This window comes from Neophocaena asiaeorientalis, unplaced genomic scaffold (genome assembly GCF_003031525.2).
Source record: "Neophocaena asiaeorientalis asiaeorientalis breed wild unplaced genomic scaffold, Neophocaena_asiaeorientalis_V1.1 scaffold364, whole genome shotgun sequence".
Taxonomy (NCBI): Eukaryota; Metazoa; Chordata; class Mammalia; order Artiodactyla; family Phocoenidae; genus Neophocaena; species Neophocaena asiaeorientalis.
Window position 1 is genome coordinate 432973 of NW_020172457.1, and position 23059 is coordinate 456031.

At 35.8% G+C, this 23059-nt stretch overlaps 1 protein-coding gene across 1 annotated transcript in view; it reads left to right on the forward strand.

Moving 5' to 3' along the window:
* Positions 1 to 1348: 1348 nt before the first annotated feature.
* MTPN (myotrophin) overlaps positions 1349 to 23059 on the forward strand; it is a 60716-nt gene continuing 39005 nt past the window's right edge. The window contains exon 1 of the mRNA XM_024737956.1: positions 1349 to 1677. Coding sequence (XP_024593724.1) covers positions 1606 to 1677 — 72 coding nt within the window. The 5' untranslated portion in view covers positions 1349 to 1605. The remainder of the gene's footprint in view (positions 1678 to 23059) is intronic.

The following is a 23059-nucleotide window of genomic DNA, read 5'->3' on the forward strand; positions in this document are numbered from 1 at the left end:
CAAATTCATCCTTGAGATTTGTTCCCAGAAATGTATCATCATTAGGTATATGAAGTTGCATTTCTGTCAGAAAGTAAAATTAACAGAATAACAATCAAGGTAGCTATTAAATATTTGGAGATTTTTCTTTTGACTTGAATCCTATCTCTATTTGCTAGTTCTAAATCACAGGCGTGTATATATATATATATATATATATATATATATATATCACTACTGTCATATCCCTTTAACAAATATGGAAAACTGAACAGGGCAGGGTTAAATAACTTGCTTGAGGTGACACAAAATTAACAAAGGTTGGGTCCTGTATTCAAAACTAAGCATTCTGTTTCCAGTCTGTGTTCTGAACCCCTATTCTATATGGCAAGCCTAGTAAAGTAGTTTATCATTTATCCGTTTAGTGGGTCATAAATAATGGACTATACATATATATATAATAGTTCCAATAAGCATTTTTATTGGCTTTCTTTATGTTCATGTGTGCACGCCTGGGTCATTAGGGTTGAGGCACAATTCATTTGGTGGCTGTGCCCCAGGTTATTACAGCCAAACTCTAGGAAGAGTAGAACCGGTTTCACTAGAACGGTCCTGAAGCTTCAAAGCATTAAAAACAAACGAACAAAAAAATTTTAAAAACACAAATTGTACCGGTCAGTTAAGTTTGCTCTGCCCTATGGCATCAAACTGAATTCCTAGTCTCTGGATATCATTTGCTGGTCGGGGAGATGAGTAGAGTTTTTCCCTCCACAGAACATTACACGTAGTATTGGCACACTGACTTCACATTGTTGTCATAAGTATGGAAGCGTTCCTTGAGGGCAAGAATTGGTTTATGCCATCTTTCTTACTACAGCCTCTGTGCCTAGCAGAGTCTGACATGCAGTAGGAGCCTAAAGGATGCTTGACAGTAGAGGAAGGAAGGCAAGGAGCAAGGAAGCGAGGGAAGGAGAAAGAAAAGGAGGGGAGGAGGGAAAGAAAAGAGAAGGCAAGGAATTCAAATCAAACATTCCTACTGCACACTAGGAAGGTGAGCAACATGCCCTCCAAGGCTGTGGGTTTCTCTTAAGTTTTTCCCGCTTATGGGGCACAGAAACGTCCTGATCCCCTCTGGAATACCCTAAATCTCCCGCCACACACTTTCTGCCCTTCCTGACCTCCCACCCCCTTGTTTGGCCTCCCAGACCCGCCCACTCCTCCCCCAGCAATCTCCGCCAGCCGTCCCAGCCACTGCGCCTGCGCACGCGGGGCGCTCGGCCGCGGGCCGTCGGGGCGGGGTCCCGAGCGGGGCGTTCCGCCGACGGGAAGAGGAAGAGGAAGTTGGGGGAGGGCCCTAGCGGGGAGTGAACCGGAAGTGCAAGCGCTCCAGCTTCTCTTCGGCCAGGCGGAACCTTCTTAGCTGGGCCCGGTGGCCGCAAAAAACTTTCTTTCTCCCGCCCTAACGGTCGCCGCGGCCAACTGCCTCGCTCGCCTGCCAGCCTACCCCGCCTTCTCTTTGCTCCGGCTCCGCGCGGCCCTGTCTCCAGCTCGCCCGGCGGTATCCGCTTGCTGCTGCCACCGCCTCCTCGTTTTCTGCCTGGCTAGCCGGCCCGCCCCGCTGCAGTAATGTGCGACAAGGAGTTCATGTGGGCCCTGAAAAACGGAGACCTGGATGAGGTGAAAGACTATGTGGCCAAGGTACGTGGGGATGAGTGGAGTCGCGAGAGCACGGAGGTGGGATGGAGGGGAGGCTGAGGAAGCTGCTGGGAGCTGGGCTGGCGGGGGCGGGGGTGGGGGAGACCTCCCGGGTGGAGGCGGCACCGAGAGAGCCGGGAGGCAGGGAGCGTCCAAACTGAAAGATGGGTCCACACAACGCGGTCGCGTTCTGTGTCAGGTAACTGCCGTGGTGACACAGGCAGGCTCTTCTTGCCTTCCCGACCTCTTGGGGGAGGGGAGAGTGGTGAGCCGCTCTTTTAGAGTCACTTACGAGCCCTGATGACTTGAGTTCGGCCCTTTTCTACTCCAGAGTTACACTTAAATCTTTTTCTGGACGAGGTAATTCTCCATCTTGGACCTGCCCACTACTGAATGAAGTAACAAGTGATTAGGATCAGAGGAACGTTTTCTTTAACTTTGGGCCTGTTATGAATTTAAAGTATTCATTGACCGTGAAAAAGAGTACCGAAAATAGCAGTAGTTAAAATTCTGAAACTTGGTATCACTTCACTGTGAAGTCGTTTAACTTTGGGTGTGGCCTTTTCCCTCTCCCCCGCTAAAACAAATAACTTCTTTGCTTCCAGTGGTAAGGTTGTCATTTAGCATCTGGGCGTCTTTAAGTTATCTGAGCAGTTTTCAAACAAGTGTGTGAACTTTGGTTACTCTGTCTTTCTCCTTGATTCCATCAGAAATGCTTATATGTGTAATAAATAGTAAGGCAGTTTAGTCACAGTACTCTTGGGGGTAGAATCATGATGAAGAAAGCTAATCTCAAACCTAAACCCAGATGTGAATCCACGTTGTGATCAAGTGGTAAACTTAAAATTCCAAGCTGGCCTGCCTTTGGACCCTGAAATTGTGCATTGTGTAATTAGGAGAGAACTTACATGTGATTTTAATATGGTGATCTAAAAAGAAATCTTTCAAAACAAAAGTATGACTTTATTACCTAAGCATGGAGCACATCTTGCTTCTAAAAAGTACAGCTTTATGACATGATCAGGGAGGGCATCTTGCTCACCTTCTAAAAGTGTAAGAAGCCAATCCAGATTTTAGTTCTTCAAAGGATATGACCACTGGTGTGTCGCTATGTTTTTGCTTCAGAGTTCTGTTAGAAACAAGTAACCAGAAGCAGAGTTTCTTAAAACTTACAGGACTGTGCAAGGCAAGCTACTGATAGTTTTTACTCTGTTTAGTACCATTACAATTTAGACTTTTCGCATAGTCTGAAATCGGACTTTTTGGATGTTTCCCTTAAGATTAAAGGAAGGAAATTACTTGGAACACTTCAGTCCATGGTATGGTTCCAGTGGTGGGACACTGAAGTACTCTGGAAGTGAGTGGGCTTTTGTTTTTCTGTTAATGGTGGAACCTAGGTTATTTGATATTCTTGAGATATGAAAAGTTCTTAAGTACTGAGCTTGCAGCTATAAAAATAAGTTTATATAGTGTCTTCCTGTTATATTATTTAGTATCATCCTTGTGAGTCTTGTAAAGTAAGTCCTTTTATTAGTCCCATTTTACAGATAAGATCACTGAGATGCAGGGTACTTAAGAGAAAAAAAAAAAATCCAAAGTTATAGAGAGAACAAACGAAGGCAGAACTAAACTGCTGACTCCCAAACTTAGACTCCTTAACTTCTCCATGCAGTCTCTCACAATCTAAACTGAAAATTTATGATATCAAGATTTCTAGCAGGACATTCCCAAGGTCCACATCCAGGCAGATTATGCATAGTTTTCAATCACACAAAAACATTTTTGTAAAAATATGTGCGAATACCAATGGATTAATTTATTTTCAGTTAGTTTTTAAATTAGGTCATTCTATTCAGTTTGATTTTGATTTTTTCCCTATTACTACCATACTGCTTACTCTCATTAACAAAAAAGATGTGCATGAGAGGGCAGGATAGACAGTCAAAGCAAAGTAAAAGAAAGTATTACGAACTGGTTTATCCAAAAAGGTTTGACTCTAAAGTAATTCTATGAACAGACCATTGAGCTTTTTCCTTTCTTAGTTTTTATTGGGTAACCTGAGTCTCTTCAAATATCTTTTGCTTTGTTAATGAAAAATAATAAAAAACAAAACAACCAAAAACTAGCACTCCATTTTTTTCTGACTGAGCTCCCTTATTGTGCCTTTTCACATTTCAGGTCCTCATAACATGGTTTCTTCTGCTCAGCCTCTATCTTCCCTGTTTATTCACTGATTTACCTTTTTCATCCACCAATTTATGCACACATTATTATTCTCTAAGTTTATGTAATGTGCATTTATCTGAGTGTGTACAAAGAAAGTACATAAAGAAACATTTGGACTTGTGTAGTTTTCTTCTAAGGGGTGAGAATCTTTAAAAATACTCTTCTGAGTACTCCTGTGAATATCTCTCACATTGCTAACATTTAAGAATAGACCTGTGGGTGAAGCATTTTAATATTTCCCTTTTTTAAAATTAATACTTTAAAAACCAATAATTGTATTTTTCTATCTGCTTCTGACTTCTATACAGAAATCTGGAGTATGGATAGGCATAAATTGTTGGTTTGGGGTAACTTCTTGAATTCTGAAAAATAAGTTCAGAGTTCCAAAACCACTGAAAATTGTTATGTTCCTAAATGGAAAAAGCAGCATATAAAGAAAAACTTAGATTACTCCATATTAAATATTCATCTGTGTCATTAAAACAATATCTGAAACAAATTGGTTTCTTGACTGGCCAAAAGACCATATTTACTTAATTCATCCATTTTTCTTGGGCACCTTTCAGGCCCCCAGCACTTTGCTAAGCCTGGCATAATAGTGAAGAATTTGGACGCAATGCTCAGAAAACTCATATGTTTATATTAAGCAGACCTATGTGGAAAAGCGTTCATGGCTTTAAAGTAGCATGCAAAGTAAAATAACATCTCACTTTTGTAAGCAGTTTGTCCAATTGGAAAACAAGAGAAAGACGCAAAGTAAGATATTCATGAGCAGTAATAGTAGATATTCACCCATCTTCAATCTGTATGATTCCTCTTGGTGCCTTATTTTTGCCTTCCATTTCTGCCTTTATGTTAATTTCTCCCATTGGAGTTAATTCGGCCCTCACTTGAGCTCCGGACTGCCTAATGGATAGCGCCATTCAGATAAATTCCAAATTGAGCTCACATTTTCTTCTCAAAAATTGTTTCTATTTCTCTTGTCCCCATTTTGACTAATGACATCATGACCCAATCATTTGCCCAAACTAGAAATTGGGGAATTTTCCCAAATTTCTGAGTGTTATCAGGACTCCCTTTCTTAGTCTCTCTCATCCATTCCTTATTCTACATTCTTATCATCACTACTTTAGGTTAGTTGCTGCTGCTTAACCATCTGGACTGTATTTTCCTTGACTGTAGTTTCCCCCTCTTTCCTGATCAACTTGAACATCTCAGCTGGAGGGATCTCTCTCTAATACGAATCTGAGCATCTTATCTTTTTCAGCCAACCTTCTTCACTGCCCTTATACTTTTGTGATTCCCCATTATTTATTTTAAAAAAGGGCCAACTCCTCCTTGGTTTGGCGTACTAGATCGTGAAAATCTGGCCTATGCTTGCCTTTTTAAACTCTCTCTACACGCTCTCTGCTCCAGACCCTGCTAGGCTGTTTCTTACTTGTGTATCTTCACATGTGCTCTTTCATCCTCTTTGACCAAGTCAGCTCACCTCAGTCCCTAACTCCCAACCTGGTGAGCTATTTTTCCTCTTAGCTTAAATATCATCTCTTCCAGAGAAGCATTTTGACTTCAGATGGAGTGCTGCTTCTTTTACAGTTTCACTTATCAAATTGCTGTGATTTTGTTTATATGTCTGTCTTTAATTAAAGGCTGTGAGCCTCTGGAGGATAGATACTATATACTTTTTCATCTTTGTGTCTCCAGTATAGTGCCAAGGAATTTCACACATTAAAAGCATATGTTCCAAGTAAGAAATTCTTTTTATTCTTAACTTCACTATAGTTTCAACATCTTGCATTAGTTATATAATAATAATTACCATTGACAGGATGACTTATATTGCCAGGTACTAGAAAGCATTCTGTAAGATTTTTACGTAAATTTTCATTTGCCCTTTACCACAGCCTTTCAATATAGGTAATAGTATTCCCATTTTGAAGATGAGGAAATTGAAGCTTAGAGAAGTTAAGTAATTTAACAAGGTCACAAAATAAGTAGCACAACTGGGATTTAAACCCAGAGCTGTCTGAATCTACAGCCCATATATTTTTCACCAGATCAGTCTGCCTTGAAATGGTTATCTGGCTTCTTAGCTCACAGTTGCTTAGCATGAGCACATTAAGAAAATGAGAAAGGGGCTTGCAAGAGGCAAGCACAAGTTATCTCTGTGAATAAGGAATAGTTAAAGGGGTACAGTTTTTTAAATTTTCAACTGTTTAATTGTAAAATTGTTACATTTGGAAATAATTAGCATGGAGACATTGCTATAAACTTTAAGTCTTGTCAGGTGCTGTCTTTCTCAAAGTGTCTGTAAAGAAACTGATTGATTGATTGAAAGCTTGTGGAAACTTTTTTGTATGTGTCGTCATGCATAACCTTATAATTTGTATTAATAATTATGATCCTGTACAGTACAGGAAAAGTTAAATTGTGTCTGTTTGCCTTAAGAAGAAACAAAAGTTAACTGAAGTATTGAGACTTCTATTCAGAATGGTTTAAATTAAACAAATGGCACTTTTTTCAAAAGATATGTTCTTAAAACTTTATATATTTGAGTACTGTGATGCCATGTACAGGTATAATTTCATTTATTTATCACATCAACCCATGAACATAGTTAATATTGTTAACCCAATTTTAGAGATTTTAGAGATGAAGAAATAGAGGCAAAGATTAAATAACTTGCCCAAGGTCATAAAGCTCTTGAGTAATGAAGCTGAGATTTGAACTTAGTCTAGAGCTCTGACTTCAAAGCTCCTTGCTATTTATGTCAGCGTACCATTGACTTTCATTTCTCAATAATGCTAGGTAACTCAGGGAGTACTGTATTATTGAGTAAGTATTAAAAATAATCACAGCAGGATGGTAATTATCCATTGAGACTACTTAGAGGTGAGCTTTGTGATTAGTTTTGAGGATCCAACTCTCTTAGAGGTGAATGCATGTGAGTTATATTGATAAGTAGTACCTTAGAATCTACAGTAGGTCTGATATATATACTCTCTTGTTTACATGTGCTTCTGTTTCAGTTACTGTGAAATACTATACATCAGGCCTCTAACTTCCCTTTCTCTGTGGTTTCCTTTCCCTCTCCAGCCCCCAATCTAATTACACCTGCCTTTGACACTCTGGTATGTTTGAAAAGCAACAATAGTTCACCTTGTGAGAGAAAATGATCTCTTGAACCTGAGAGAAAAGTATCAACTCTAATCTTTAGAAATTGCATGACTTATTGGGATCACTTTTCACTTTCCTAATAAAATAGGCAATTGAAAAGAGGTCCTGATTCACACTATCTTGCATGTATCAGTTTTATGCAGTTTCCTTTTTTGTTGTTTCTTTTTGTTTTGTTTGCTTCTTTTTTAAATTATCAGTTTCTTTCTTATAAAAATTTGTCACTGTGTTATGCCCTTTCTGCAGCAGGGCTTGTGACCCAGTCAGAAAGCCAGTAGGTCAGCTTGTATAAGGTGCCCTCGGTAGATACAGAAAGTTTAGTATAGATACTTTTCTATTAGTCTTTTACTTTGAATTTAAAATAATGCAAGATCTTTTTAACATTGGAAGACAGGTTTTCACTCAGATGTCCATATGTAGTGTTTTGCTTTGAGATTTTAAACGTTATCAAACTAGGGCAAACAATTTAAAGTGTAATATGTTAAAGCTGATTTAAATTTTAAAATGATGTATGCTTATTATTTAAGAGATAAAGCTGTATTGATAGAATAAAGTGCAACAAAGGGTCCCACTGCCCATTATCCCTACCCAGGTGGTTTTTTAAATTTAAAATATAGATTTTATTAGGTATTTTTAAGACAGAAAAGTATTTAAAAAGGCAAAAATTGGCCCACAATTCTACTCTGTAGATTAATTCCTATTAACTTTAAAAAGTGACATTAACTCGGGAACAGATTAGAAAATGCAAGACCTGTGGCTCTCTGCCCCAGTCCCTGTGAACAAAGTTAACCACACTTAACAGGTTCACATAATTAATTCCAGAGAAACATTGGAAAACCAGCTTACTCATCCACTTCCCCACTTAAAAATAATTCTATACACACTTCTGCACTTTGCTTATTTTAATTCCTTAATAGTTTATTTTAGATTCTACATTGAAATTTATTCATCCCCCTGCCTTTTTAAATGGTGCATACCTCCATTTTATGGATATACCATAATTTATTTAACTAATGCTCCATGATAAACATCTTTTTCCAGCGTATGTTATGATGATTACCTTTGTACATATGCTTGACAGCTTCTCAGGCTATATCTGGATGACCCTCCCGATGAATTTTATCAACTTAGACACACATCAGTAGCACTTGAGACTGATCATTCCCTAAGACATTGCGTTTTTGCCATTTGAATAGGTGATTTGCATTTCTTTAATGAGGAAATCAAACATCAGAACTTTATTAGCATTTGTATTCATTTCCTCAGATTTCTTGTTTATATCTTTTGTTCATTTTTCTAGTAGGTAATTAGTCTGTTTTTTATTGATTTGTATGAGCCCTTTATGAATTAAGGAAGTTAGTTTTTGGGGTTTGTTTGTTTATTTATTTATGGCTGTGTTGGGTCTTCCTTGCTGCGTGTGGGCTTTCTCTAGTTGCGGGAAGTGGGGGCTACTCTTCATTGAGGTGTGCGTGCTTCTCACTGCGGTGGGTTCTCTTGTTGCGGAGCACGGGCTCTAGGCGTGCGGGCTTCAGTAGTTGCGGCATGTAGACTCAGTAGTTGTGGCGCACAGGCTTAGTTGCTCCGCAGCATGTGGTATCTTCCCTGACCAGAGCTCAAATCTCTGTCCACTGCATTGGCAGGCAGATTCTTAACCACTGCACCACTGGGGAAGTCCAGGAAGTTAGTTTTTTTATCATATGTTTTGCAAATATTTTTTCCAGTTTGTCTCTTGGCTTCATTTTTTTGGTTGTTGTTTTACAACAGTCTTTACTTTTTATGTGGTTAAGTATATCCCTTTTTCCCCCTTTTGTGACTTGGATTTTGTGTCCTATTTAAAGAGACCTGTTTATTCTCATCTATCAGATTATGAATAAATTTGGTCTTTCTTCCAGAACTTCTGTTTTTCATTTTTTTGCATTTTAGGCATTTGATCCTTCTGTTACTTATTTTGAAGTAAGGCATGAAATAGGAATATAGTTTGTGTATTTTTTTAACAGTTTCTACATTTATTGTAATTCCTCTTTACCTGCTAATCTGAACTATTTATCATAAAGAAAATTCCAATATGTGTTTGGATTTCTTGCTCTTTTTCTATCCATACTAAACTGTTTTAATGGTAGTTTCATAATATGTTTTAGTATGGGATAGAGCCACTTTCTCTCTTATATTCTCTTTAGAATTTTTGCAGGAGGGTTCCTATAAGGATTTCTCCTTTTTTCTATCATTTCAGGGAAACAAGGAGCATTTTTGGAACCTACCTCACATTTAACCCATATGACTTCATAAACATTAAACTTTTTTTTTTTTTCTGGCTCGCTGGCAGCATGTGAAGACATGATGCTTTAGATTTTAATTCTTTATGAAGTATCTTAAGAGGATATGGTACAGTACAGCAATATTCTGTGTCAAAGTATTTGAAACAATAAAGTTGTGCTTAGGTCTTCAAATCACAGCTGAATTGATAATTAAGAATTACTTTATGGTACTACATCAAAAGCCACCTTGTAATGAGAAATATGGCTGAAAGTAATTTTTTTGCAACTTGATTTATTTTTTTAGTCCAGAAACCATTATAAGGGTGTAGAGGACCTATGGTTAATGAAAGCAGTGAGAGAAGAAACAAAAACATAAGCTGACCCAAGAAAATGAGAGAAAAGAGTCACATTATCTTAAAGTTCCACAGAACCATACAATAATTAATATGTATAAATGTAACCTTGAGCTTCAAGAAAAGTTAAAATTTGATCTACTTTTATCTAAACAGAGATGTGTATGATATATTTTGGAAAGATTTCTATTTGACCATATAAAGTAATGAATATTTTGATACTTGGGTCTAAATTCTTGGCCCTCTGAAAAATTTAGATATCAGAAAAAGGTAGATAATAAACATATTACCCATAGCATAATAAAAACCATAGTAGCAAATTCCCTGTCCTTAGGGAATTTGGAATTTTGTGATTGGTTTAACTATGATTGAATGTATTGGCTTTGCAATCAAATCCTCCAGCTGTGGCTCTCTTACTAACTGGATCACTTTGAATGAGTTAGCTAACTGCTCAGAACTTGAGTTTCCTCAATTGGGGAAAATGGGGATAATGATACCTACCTAATATATGTAAACTGTATACTATTTTCCCTGCCATATGGTGAGTGCCAATAAATGATAACCATTGTGATTAATAATAATAACCAGAAATTTGTTTAGTAGCAAAACTACTTAAAGATCATCTAGTCCGTCTCCCTTATTTTGTAGATGAGGAAAAATCAGATGTTAAAGGACTTGACCCAGATTATACTGCTAATTAGCATTAGGAGTTTAATTCACTTTTCCTGACCTGAACAGGTGCCTTTTTCACCACACTACAGTGTTTTCTAATGAAGTGCTTTATACTAGCTGTTACCTCTGTTGGAATATTCTTTTTTTGCCCCACCCCATTTGCTTGGTAAATTTCTGGTTATTTTAAAGTTTTTGTTCTGCATAGCATTCCCTGACTGTAGTTAATCCCTCGTTTATGCCAACATGGTATCTAATATAGAGCTTTCTTATTACATTATGTTTTAGTGTAGTTTCTTAAACTTGAGAGCTATGGGCTCCTGACTTGACTGACAAGTCCCTGGACTTGAGTTTGAAAAACTGAGCAGCTTAAGAAACTCAAATCTTGCTCTGTGAAATATGTCTTTAAGTTTTGAATGTTGAAAAAGAGTTTTGTCTTAATGACTGGTTAAAAAAACAAAGGTGAATGTATAGGAGTATATCACTTGTATTATTTAAGTATTTGAATAGGTATTTGAGCACACAGAGACTCCCCCTCAAAATATTTCTGCAAATCTTGATTTAAGATACAGTGTTTGTAGAGGGGGTCTTGTTTTCTTGGGGGTGGGGCTTCCCAGCCTTTGAAGCCCCTTCCTGTGTTTAAGGAGTTCCCTGCTATATAGTATGAATCTTGGTGAAGTGCAAGCCCTGGCTCCCACTACACAAAAGCAAAAAAGGACAAATAAATTGCTTTCTCGTGCCCAAACTTTAGGAAATTGGCTCATAGCCCAAACATGACTAATTGGATGCTTTTATCTGGAGCCTGTGTGGGCACAGTAAAAGATGTAGTGGCAGCAATAAAGCATCCAGTTTCCAAAAGGAGAAGTAGTGACATCTCTTCTGTACTCAGGTGGTTCATGTCACAGATTTTGATTTTTATTTCTTGCCTTTAAGCCTTCTCGCTCAGTTCCTGCCTGTTTACTGAGTGCGGTTCTTCAAACTTCCCAGCAATTCTGAGAACTACTTTTAATACCTGTTTAATGCATTACATTTCTGTTGATCAGTATGAATTGGTTTCTGTTGCTTGCAGTTAAGAACCCCATATTAATTTTTGCCTGCCTGTCCCCTGTTGAACTATGAATTTTTTAGAAGGTATCTTTGTACTCCCAATCTTTATCACATTGTCTTTTATCCACGTATATAGTTTAGTTAAACTTGAGTTGAAGCCATATCTCTAGGAATTAACCCTTCCTTGCTTTGTTGTTTTCAAAGTTGTTTTACCACATGCCTCTTTAAAACAGATGTTCTTAGTGTAAATGATATTCCTGCATTTCCTCACTTAAAAATAGCTCAGTTTTCAAACTTTGTTCACTTTTTCCTCACTACTGTAATAGTTGTGAAATACAGTAATAGTGATAGCAGTTGTATAAATATAATACAAACTTCCACTTGTAACCTCTCATGGCCATCATTTTAGAATTTCAGTTAAGAATTTTTAAATTCTTAATTTCATTGCAGCAGTATTTACAGTAGCCAAGATATGGAAGCAACCTAAATGTCCATCAGTAGATGAATGGATAAAGATGTGGTGTATGTATATACAGTGGAATATTACTCAGCCATAAAAAAGAATGAAATCTTGTCATTTGCTACATGGATGGGCATCAAGGGTATTATGATAAATGAAATAAGTCAGAGAAAGACAAATACTGTATGATGTTCATGTATATGTGGAATCTAAAAACCAAAATAAGTGAACAAACATAACAAAACAAATGGATGCATAGATACAGAGAATGAACAGGTGGTTGCCAGAGGGGAGGAGAATGGGAGGGGTGAGTGAAATAGGACATTAAGAGTTATAAACTTCCAGTTACAAAATAAATGAGTCACAGGAATGAAATGTACAGTGTGGGGAATATAGTTAATAATATTGTAATAACTTTGTATGGTGACAGATGGTGACTATTATGATGATCATTTTGAAATGTATAGAAATATCAAATCACTATGATGTGCACCTGGAACTAACATAGTGTTGTAGGTCGTTTATACTTCAATTAAAAAAATAAGATTACATATATGAAAAGTGCTTTGAATAAAGACATGTGAAAATACTGTTACTCACTGAGGAAAATACTAAAATCTATAAATGTCTTAAATGTAAATGTTTCCATTTTATTTACTATATATATTAATAATTGCCTTAAATTGTCATTTAATCCCAATATAACTTAAATTGTTAAAAAAAAAAAAAAGAGGATTTCCCTGGTGGTGCAGTAGTTAAGAATCCACCTGCCAACACAGGGGACATGGGTTTGATCCCTGGTCCAGGAAGATCCCACATGCCACAGAGCAACTAAGCCTGTGTGCCACAACTACTGAAGCCCGCGTGCCTAGAGCCCGTGCTCCACAACAGGAGAAGCCACCACAATGAGAAGCCCATGCCCTGCAACGAAGAGGAGCCCCCGCTCGCCGCAACTAGAGAAAGCCCACGCACAGCAATGAAGACCCAATGCAGCCAAAAATAAATAAATTAAAAAAAAAAAACCCTCAGCTTTCTCATCTGAAAATAGGGATTACAATAAGTACCCAATTCACATGTTTTAGCCATAAATTTTATGCAAAAATTTTACCCAATTTTTAAAAGAGATAATTAATGTAAAATTTAACAAAGCAGTGCTTAAGATATTGTAACTGTGTAGTAAATATTTGCTATTCGTGTTGTTTTTATTTAGACCCTTTCCTAAGGGGAGGCTTAGAGACATCAAGGCTCTCTTACAGCCTGGACTTTGTAAGCCATACAGTCTCTATCACAACTGTTCATCTCTGCTGTTGTTAAAAAGCAGCCATAGATGTTATGTAAACAAATGAGCATGTCTGTGTTCCAATAAAACTTTATTTACAAAAATAGGCAGCAGACGAGGTTTGGCCCCACTGGTCATAGTTTACTCACTCCTGCATAACATTGAAGTTACAAAAACCAGGTTGTCCGATAAACTAAATTTCATTTCTTTCCCCTTGAGTTTTTGAAATCTAAAATAATTAAAATATATGATCAAATATAAAACTTATTTTCGGGATCAGCCTTTCCAAAAATATGATCTTTATGGTTTAAAGGTATTGAACTGTAAGGAAAAGCAAGGCATGGGAAGCCATGTACAGATAGGGGGAAGAGAGAAGAGAGGCTGAATGAAATTCTTTAAAAGAAAAAGTATAGTGTTTCTACAGTAAATTTGAACCTTTAGGCAAGAGGCCTAAAATTATTCTGAAAATTAGGAATCATTACTTATAAACATGCAAAGAGAAACTAGATCTTTAAATTGTGAAAGGGAATTTTACAAAATCTTCTCAGCTATCAAAGGTCATCCATCACCAAAAACGTGCCAGAATTCTTCTCTTTCCGGCCCTAGTGCCAGTCGCGTGACCTGGCTTGATTTCCAACTCTAGGAGTGAAAGAGAAGGTTAGTTAGCACAGTTCTCACTGGTTCATTCACAGTTCATTCATCAAATATCATTTGAGACCTACAGTGCTGGCCAGTGTATTCAATAACTCTTCTGAGGATGAGTTTTCTTTGGTAGGTTCAGATAAAGGGGTGTACAGGACAAACAACAAATAAGATAGATAGTTGTATGGGTTCTCAATAAATTATTTCCCTATTTAATACGTGACATATGAAAAGAACTTAGAAAGCAACTATACAAACATGTTAAGAAAACATACAACTATATAAAAAGAATAGATTGCTGTAAGAGCCAGGAAATCATATTTGGTTGCAATATAGAGGAGAATGAATGCTATAGAACATCACATTCAAAATGGAAGATAACGAGAACAGAATGCCTTCCCTTTGAGTACTCACTCTATGCCAGGTATGGTCCCACGTAATAAATATACATACAGATATGTATGAAATTTAATCCTCACATCTACCCAGGTAGGCCTTATCTCCATTTTATAGTTAGCGAAATGGAAATTAAGTAACTTGCCTGCAATCCTACAACTAATGAGTGGAAGGATTGGATTTGATCTGATTCGTTCTAGAAGAGTATTCTTTCCACATCATTTGTAATGAAGTGTTTCAGAACTACATGTGAAATACTAGATGGAAAAAAAATCAAGATTAAGTATTACAGTAGGTAAAACATTGAGATCAAACCAGCAGAAGATAGGGAAGAACATACAAGTTTGAACTGATAAATAGAAATACAAGTTTTCAGAAAAAAGACCCCAGATTGGAAATAGACAGTCCCTATACTTCTATTCAAAATTAATAAACCCAAATGAAGAGCAAGATACATGCTGGCTAAAATGATTATGAAATTTTTTTCTTTTTAGTCTGTAAGCTTCTGGGCAAAATAATAACATTAATTTCCAAGGGGTTAAAAAAAAATCATCTTACCTTTAGATTATTTTCTATGATGGTACTGGAAAACAGTGAAATAAGCAGTTCTGTCAGGAATAAAAGATGAAGAAATATATTTAAGTTGTCATTCATGTATGATGGTGACAAAAAACAATCTTAAGAAAATATATAACCCCCTTCCCACTCAGCAGATTTCTACAGAGATCATGCCTGAAATTTTAGGGACTGAATTTTTCTTTCTCTTCCCTTTCTTCTCTCTTGCCCTGTCCTTTCCTCCCTTTCTCCCTCTCTCTCCTTATCATGGGATTATTTACAGATACAGCCTTTAAGAATATAAACCATTGGAACAGAGTACAAGGGATTTCCCAGGCTACATAATATTTTTAGGAATTTATTCCAATTATGGAGCCATGAATTAGTTTCTTGAAAATGAAGCTACTTTTTGATCATATTAATCTTTTTCCACATTGAGATACTGCTATAATGTTTTGGATGGATTTTCTTAATTTTGGTAGTCTTTCTTCATATAGAAATATATATTTTGTTAAATTAAAATTGTAATTTTATACCACCAGTAAAAATTTTAATACTTCACTATTTTCAATTAGAAAATGTCTAATTGCTTTTAAACCTTTCAAAGAAGAAAAGTGTGCTTTTAATAAGTAAATCAACTATATAAAACTAACTTAAATGCCTGAAGTAGTCATTTTGAAAGAAAAAAAAAACTTGAAAGTTCCAGATAGATGTATAGATGGTATATATGGTAACATACCATAAGATTTGGGACCTTAATTATTGCAGGCTTCCATTTTAAAACGTTTTTTTGTTAGTAAGAAAGAAAGATGCTTAACACTTTTATGGATTAAAAATACTTATAAAGACTTATACATTTGCACTTAACATGTTTTCTGGTGCACATTTTATTTCTTTGCCTTCTGATCTGTGTGATGCTGCTAATAAGTAAATTAATGAAAATGAACCTATAATTTGAATACATACTTTCAGAACCTTGAATAGTCCTAGGTTAAGAGTCCCAGAGACAGAGATACATAATTATTTGTAAAATGGTGTTAACACAGGACTTCGTTTTATTTTGTAGTTCTCATCCTTAAACAAGTTATATGTGTTTTGTTTGTTTTTTACTGCAAACAGCTTTTTTCTTTTTGGCCAGATTCTCAGCCATCACAACCATTGAAGTGTGTCAAAATTACTACCACTCATAGTAATTTTGTCAGTGAAAATAACCCTCAATTGGGAACATATCTGAGGTGACTCATCTGTTGGATATTAGAAGTTGATCACTTTGGTCAGGATCAGCCTAGTATGGATTTTTAACTAGTAATAAGAAACTATTGTTTAAAACGTTTAAAGTGCTTTATGAAGCTGTATCTTCATATATTACATTTATTAAAGAGATGCTCATTAAATGATTATTTGTTATGGGTATCATTGTTCATTACTTTGAAATGAGTTCATATTTATAACATTGAGAGTTCGATGCATTTGGTGTGACAGAACTTTACTGTTAACTTTGTAGAAACTATGTAGACCAAGAGCAAGCTGATTTTATTTTATACTCTTCTCAGACTTTCTACCTTTCTGTTGTGCCATCTACCTATATTCTGTATCGTAAAGTTTCATATAATATTATCTGCAACTCTGGTACTGGTATTTATAACTCTGGTACTGGTTTTACCCACTAATGTCACCAATGCAGTAATATATGATTTTTCTTGGCAAAGTAATATCCTAAGGTAAGGACTTTTAACCTTGAGTGGCAGGGGAGGGAGGAGGACAGAGGGAGGGTCATAGGAAAGGAAGGTCCATAGCATTCATCCAGTTCCCAAAGGATCTGTCATCATAAAAATACTAAAAAAGAAAAACAAAACAAAAAAAAACTAAACACCCGAGTCTTACAGTCTTTGAATTCTAAGTGGGGACAGGTAATACTTAGCTATAACTGAATTACTAGGGACATTGACTCAACTGTATAGAATTTGTTAAATTTAATAGTTTTGCTACATTCTACAATCAGTCAGGTGTCCAGTATTAATTTACGTGCTGCACTACAAAACGGTCACACGTATGCTAATTTAATCTACTCTTTGCTAAGTAGCTTTTGAGGACACTGGTTTCTTGTGACAGTAGAGTATGTACTTATGCCTTAGAGCTCAGTTGCAGCAACGTGTACATATCTTAAAGATCAAAGGAAGAGAATTAGTCGTTTCTTTTCACCTGAAGAAAAGCCTAAAAAAGTAGGAAAAGCCTAAAATAGTAGTTCTCTGCAGGAGCCAGATTTCATTTAGAAATATTTTAAAGAACACTATCCCATCCGAATGTTTATTATTCAAATGAACCTCATCCTGTGTAGTAGAGGCCTATAAGAAGTACTGGATCTATAGTAACTATCTCCACCAAACTATACTTTTGAGATGCATTTTAAAAATGTTGCTATTAAGGATAGGAAATCTGAAACTATTAAAAATATGTTTTTATTCCATATTAAAGCCATGTAGGAGAGTGGGGAAGGCAAAGGTTGAGAAAAACTAGGGGAAATCTAGTGAAAGGAAGAGTTAGACATCTAAAAATATAGAAATACTAAGTAAACTAGACTGTTGCTGATTTACTCTCTATTTGGATTGTGGGTGTTAGAGATAGAACACTTCCTATCATAAAGCCCCTTGAAATTTCTTTACTGGTGTACCTAACCTATTACCCTTTGTTTGCCTTAAACTTCTAGTAGCTGCACTTGGCAATGAAGTAGTAACAGCAGCCTACCAGAAGAAAATTTGCTCTCTGGACCATATAAGTGATTAGACTAGTAATATCCATAGAACACGGATAAAGCAAACCAGAGACCTAATTTTTTTTTCTTTTCTATTGAAGTATAGTTGATTTACAATGTTGTTTTAGTTTCAGGTGTACAGCAAAGTGATTCGGTTTATATATATATATAAATTTTTTTCAATTCTTTTCCATTATAGGTTATTATAAGATATTGAATATAGTTCCTTGTGCTATACAGTAAATCCTTGTTGTTTATTTTATATATGGTAGTGTGACTATGTTAATCCCATACTCCTAATTTATCCCTAACCCCCCTTCCCCTTTGGTAACCATAAGTTTGTTTTCTATGACTAGAGTCCTAATTTTTGCACTGTGCTATGAAATAACAATAATCACAATATCCCAGTGGCCACTGTTTAATGTGAGGTTCTTTACTGAGTGCTTGTTTACTGAGTGCTTGGTCTACATTTTTTTGTTTAATTGTCAGAAAATTTTGTTTTAAAAAAGACCATAAAAGACTTTTTGCAGATGAGGTAAATGAGACTTGAAGAAATTCAAGTAACTTGCCCAGGGTAACCAAGCTAGTAAATGGCAGAGCCAGAATTTATTTCTGGATCTATTAGATTCCAGAGAGCACTCTTGTTCCATTACAGGAACATGAGTATTATTATTTTTTTTAATTAAGGAGGGAGAGGAAGAATGGAGTTTGAAGTTTTGTTTGACTTAGCACAAACTGTTGTCTAAAGAGAAACTTTTAGAACCACAGTGACCATAGTCCAGCTCTTGCTGAGCAGGTTACAGGCCATTACTTGACCTGATGAACTTTGCCTGTTTTGTTCACTTCTGTATTTCTACCACTTAGAATAATGTATAGCTCATAGTGGGAGCTCATAAATATTTGTTGAATGAATGAAGGAATGACTAAATAAATGACTAGTGAATGAAAAACTCTTTAAAGCTTCAAGGTCTTATGAAAGATCTACAGCTGTGTATACCAGGGTAAGAGGAGTTTATGTAGAAAGAGCTTGCAGCTATTCTCTATCCAGAAGGCAAAATCAAGATCAGATTAAGGAATATCAGGTCAAGGTGAAAGTCATTGGTAAAATTTAGAGTCTAAATGACAGGAAAAGAAGAGCATCCAAAGTCTGAATAGGAAAGAGGGCATTAGCAGAGTCCAAGTGAACCAATTCACCTCCTTCTTGACGTTAGCAAACTGGCAGATAGGGTGTCTGAATGGGGAGGGGTGGGGGGAGTAACATCCTTATAGGATTTAACTCTTGCCACCCAGTGCATTAGGGGGGTTCTGTGTTCTTTGATACTTTTAACTACTTCTAAGGTGTAAGTAAGACAAAGGACGAGGAGATCAAATAAAAAAGATGCCAGGCCGCTTTGACTTAATCATGTAAAAAAGTGGTTCAGCATTTCAAGCTTCATAATTAAATAATAATTTAAGTCCTTGTAAGACTTCTTTACCTTTGGCACAGAATGTTGCTCATTGTTTTCCCCTAATTTGTTATTCAAGAGGAAACAGTCAAATTGCTACACAAGATCACCAAAGCCAGGTATTAGTTTGCCAGTTTTGTTTAAAATGAAAAGTGAATTGAGCAAGTACTTTGGCTCCTAGACTTTGATTCAAAATATTAAGACTTTTTTTTTTTTTAATTAGCTTGGAGATTTTCTGCAGTTAGTGCTGTAATTGCTGTATATTGTTCTTAATTCTTTTCTTCTGTTCTGAATGTTCATTTTTTATAAGGATATATATAATTTGAGTGTCAGGTTTGGGAACAATTATTCTAAAGGAAATATTGATGGATATATTTTATATATGTACGCATATATATATATTTATAAATATATATAAATATTGGGGGGTTTCTCAAGCATTAGGAACTCTAATGAACTCTTATTAACACTGATTTTTACAAAACTAGAAGGATAGATCTTTCAAGTCAGATGTTCTGAGGTTAATTTTCTTAGGAAGCAAGATGGATTGAATGGTGTTTCTATACAGACTTTTTTATGGACTTCTAAATTTGTAAAGATTGTCATTACCTTTCAGCTTATATGAAAAGTTATCACAATTAGTGTACTTAAAATTTTTGTTGTTATTTCAAGACTTAAGCAGAATTATAAATGTTTTCAAAATCTAATGTGAAGTAAAAGAATTGTGGCAGACTTTAAAAATCCATACTTTTAATTTAACCATCTCACAAAAGCTCACTTGGTTTTTCACAGTTTTGGTTCTGTCTATAAGTAATATTCTTTAATATAATTAACATTTTTACCTTATTTTCAAAATAGTCTTAATTCTAGTATTGCGTTCCTCTTTACTCCATCAGTAATTTAGGACATTAAGTGTTGGTTTGGTTGTGTGTGTGTGTTTGTGTGTTGTTTTGTGTGTTATTTTTGTTGTCTCCTTGGTTTTTTTGTTCTGTTTTGTGTTTGTGCTAAAGCCTTTGGTACTAATTTTTAGTTTTACTGCATTGGGATTAGAGAATGGGTTCTGTAAGCTCCTAAACTTGGGAATGTATTGAGGTTTTCTTCGGTCTATTATAAATGAGTTTTGTTAATAGTCAGTGGAAATAGAATTGTAGTTTCCATAGAGTCAAGAGTTTGATATATATTAATTCAATCTCATTAATTATTAATCAAGCCTGGCTATATTCTTACCTGCCAAAGACTGAGATTATTATGATAGTCCCTCACTCCAATGCTGTTTTTTTAATGTATACTTCATTTTGCGGATTCTTTCTTCTTCTTTCCTCAGCAATGGTTATAGGAGATTGATAGACCTTTTTTTTTGAAGTATAGTTGCTGTAAATGTTATATAAGTTACAGATGTACAATATAGTGAGTCACAATTTTTAAGGTTATACCCTATAGTTATTATAAAATATTGGCTAGGGCTTCCCTGGTGGCGCAGTGGTTGAGAGTCCGCCTGCCAATGCAGGGGACGCGGGTTCGTGCCCCGATCCGGGAAGATCCCACATGCTGTGGAGCCTGCGCGTCCGGAGCCTGTGCTCTGAAATGGGAGAGGCCACAACAGTGAGAGGCCCACGTACAGAAAAATAAATAAATTAATTTTAAATATATATATTGGCTATACTCCCCATGTTGTACAGTTATCCTTGTAGCTTATTTTTTTATTTTTTTTTGTAGCTTATTTTATACATAATAGTTTGTATCTCTTAATTCCCTACCCCTGTATTGCCCCTCCCCCTTCCCCCTTCCCACTGGTAACCATTAGTTTGTTCTCTGTGTCTGTAAGTGTGCTTCTCTTTTGTTATATTCACTAGTTTGTTGTATTTTTTAGATTCCACATGTAAGTGATACAGAGTATTTGTCTTTTTCTGTCTGACTTATTTTACTTAGTGTAATGCCTCCAAGTCTATCCATGTTGCTGCAGATGGCAAAATTTCAGTCTTTTTTATGGCTGTGTAGTATTCTATTGTGTGTGTGTGTGTGTGTGTGTGTGTGTATACACATACATACACACCACATCTTCTTTATCCATTCATCTGTCAATGGACATTTAGGTTGTTTACATGTCTTGGCTATTGTAAATAGTGCTACTATGAACATTGGGGTACATGTGTCTTTTCAAATTAGTGTACTTGGGTTTTTTTGGATATATACCCAGGAGTGGAATTGCTGGGTCATATGGTAGTTCTGTTTTTATTGAGAAACCTCCATACTGTTTTCCATGGTGGCTATACCAATTTACATTCCCACCAACAATGTACGAGGGTTCCCTTTTTTTCCACATCCTCACCAACATTTGTTATTTACATTCTTTTTGATGATAGCCATTCTGACAGGTGTGAGGTGCTATCTCGTAATGATTTTGATTTGCATTTCCCTGATGATTAGTGGTGTTTATCATCTTTTCAAGTGCCTGTTGGCCATCTGCATTTTCTCTTCGGAAAAATGTCTGTTCGGTTCTTCTGCCCCTTTTTTAATTGGGTCGGGGTTTTTCTTTGTTTTGTTTTTTTTTTAATGTTGAGTTGTGTACAACACTTTCTGTCAGTCGTTTTCTTGATATTCTTCAGATAAAAATTCATGACTAACGTCTACATTTTTAAAAATGTAAAATGAATATCTTTTTCCCATTTACTTTTCTTTGCCTTTAATTCTACTTTGTCATATATTAATATTACTCTTCTTAGTTTTTTTTTTTGTTCTTTTTTGGTTTTTTTTTTTTTGCGGTACGTGGGCCTCTCACTGTTGTGGCCTCTCCCATTGCGGAGCACAGGCTCCGGACTCACAGGCTCAGCAGCCATGGCTCACGGGCCTAGCCGCTCTGCGGCATGTGGGATCTTCCCAGACCGGAGCACAAACCCGTGTCCTCTGCATCGGCAGGCGGACTCTCAACCACTGAGCCACCAGGGAAGCCCCTCTTCTTAGTTTTTTAGATATATGTGCCTGTTGTATTTTTGCCCATTCTTTTATAATTTTCTCATATTACTTTGTTTCTTAGGTGTGTTGCTCAGTAACAGCTTCTAGTTGGATTTTTTTGTTTGCTTTTCTTTTTGTTGTCATTTAACAAAATTCAAGGTTCATTCTTTATCTTTGATAGGTAAACCTATTCACATTTATTGATATAACTGATCAATTTAAACTTTCTGCTTTTTAGACTTTGAATTCACTTTTAAACTTGCTTTCATTTTGCCTTTTTTAGCTGTCAGAATTTATTTTATTCTTTGTCTTCCAAAAAGTTACTAGAACTTAAATTTATCGGAAAAAAAAATGTTTAGGTCTAGATTTTGCTAAGCAGTAGCCTTTCATTTTAGTTTTTCAAAACAATAATATCTATCTTGCTTTAATCTATTATAAAGGTAATGCATGCTCATTTTTAAAAAATGTAATACTACTAAAATAAGAAAGTATGAATATCCTCATAATCCTCTTCTCTAAAGGTAACTACTAATAAATTTGTTGTGTGTATTCTCTGAAATTTTATGATTATGTATAAGCATATTTTTCTAAGTTTTGAAGTAAACAGGATCGTACCTGCTTTACTGACTCAATAGCATGGTAATCTTGCATTTCAACAATACAGAACTTGTATGAGTTACCTTCTCTGTGCCTTAGTTTCCTTGTACAAGAACAGTAGTACTAGCTTCCTAAGGCTTTTGTGATAATTAAGTGAATTAATACCTGAAAAGTACTTGTAACAGTGCCTGGCACATGGTAAGCATTCAAGGAGTATAAGCCACTCTTCATTTTCATTTTGAACAATTCGCATAGTATTTCATGGAGGTTATGCCATCATTTATTTAAAAGCTTCCCATGTACAGCATTTAGTTGTCAGTGTGTCACTTAATAAGACCTTGTGTCTGAGAATCTAGTAGGCTTTTTATTTCCTCACCTACTTTCTACTTTATATAAATGTGTGATTGTTTATACTTGTTAAATTGTATATCTGCTCTCTCAAGACTTATTTTTTAATCATATATGCTTAAGGCTCATTTAATTTTACTTTTCATTATTAATTCTTTTATGCCAGAATTCCCCATTCTTGTGTTCTAATTTTGAATTCCTCTCTTTTGTTTCACTGGAGCAGCAGTTCTCAAAG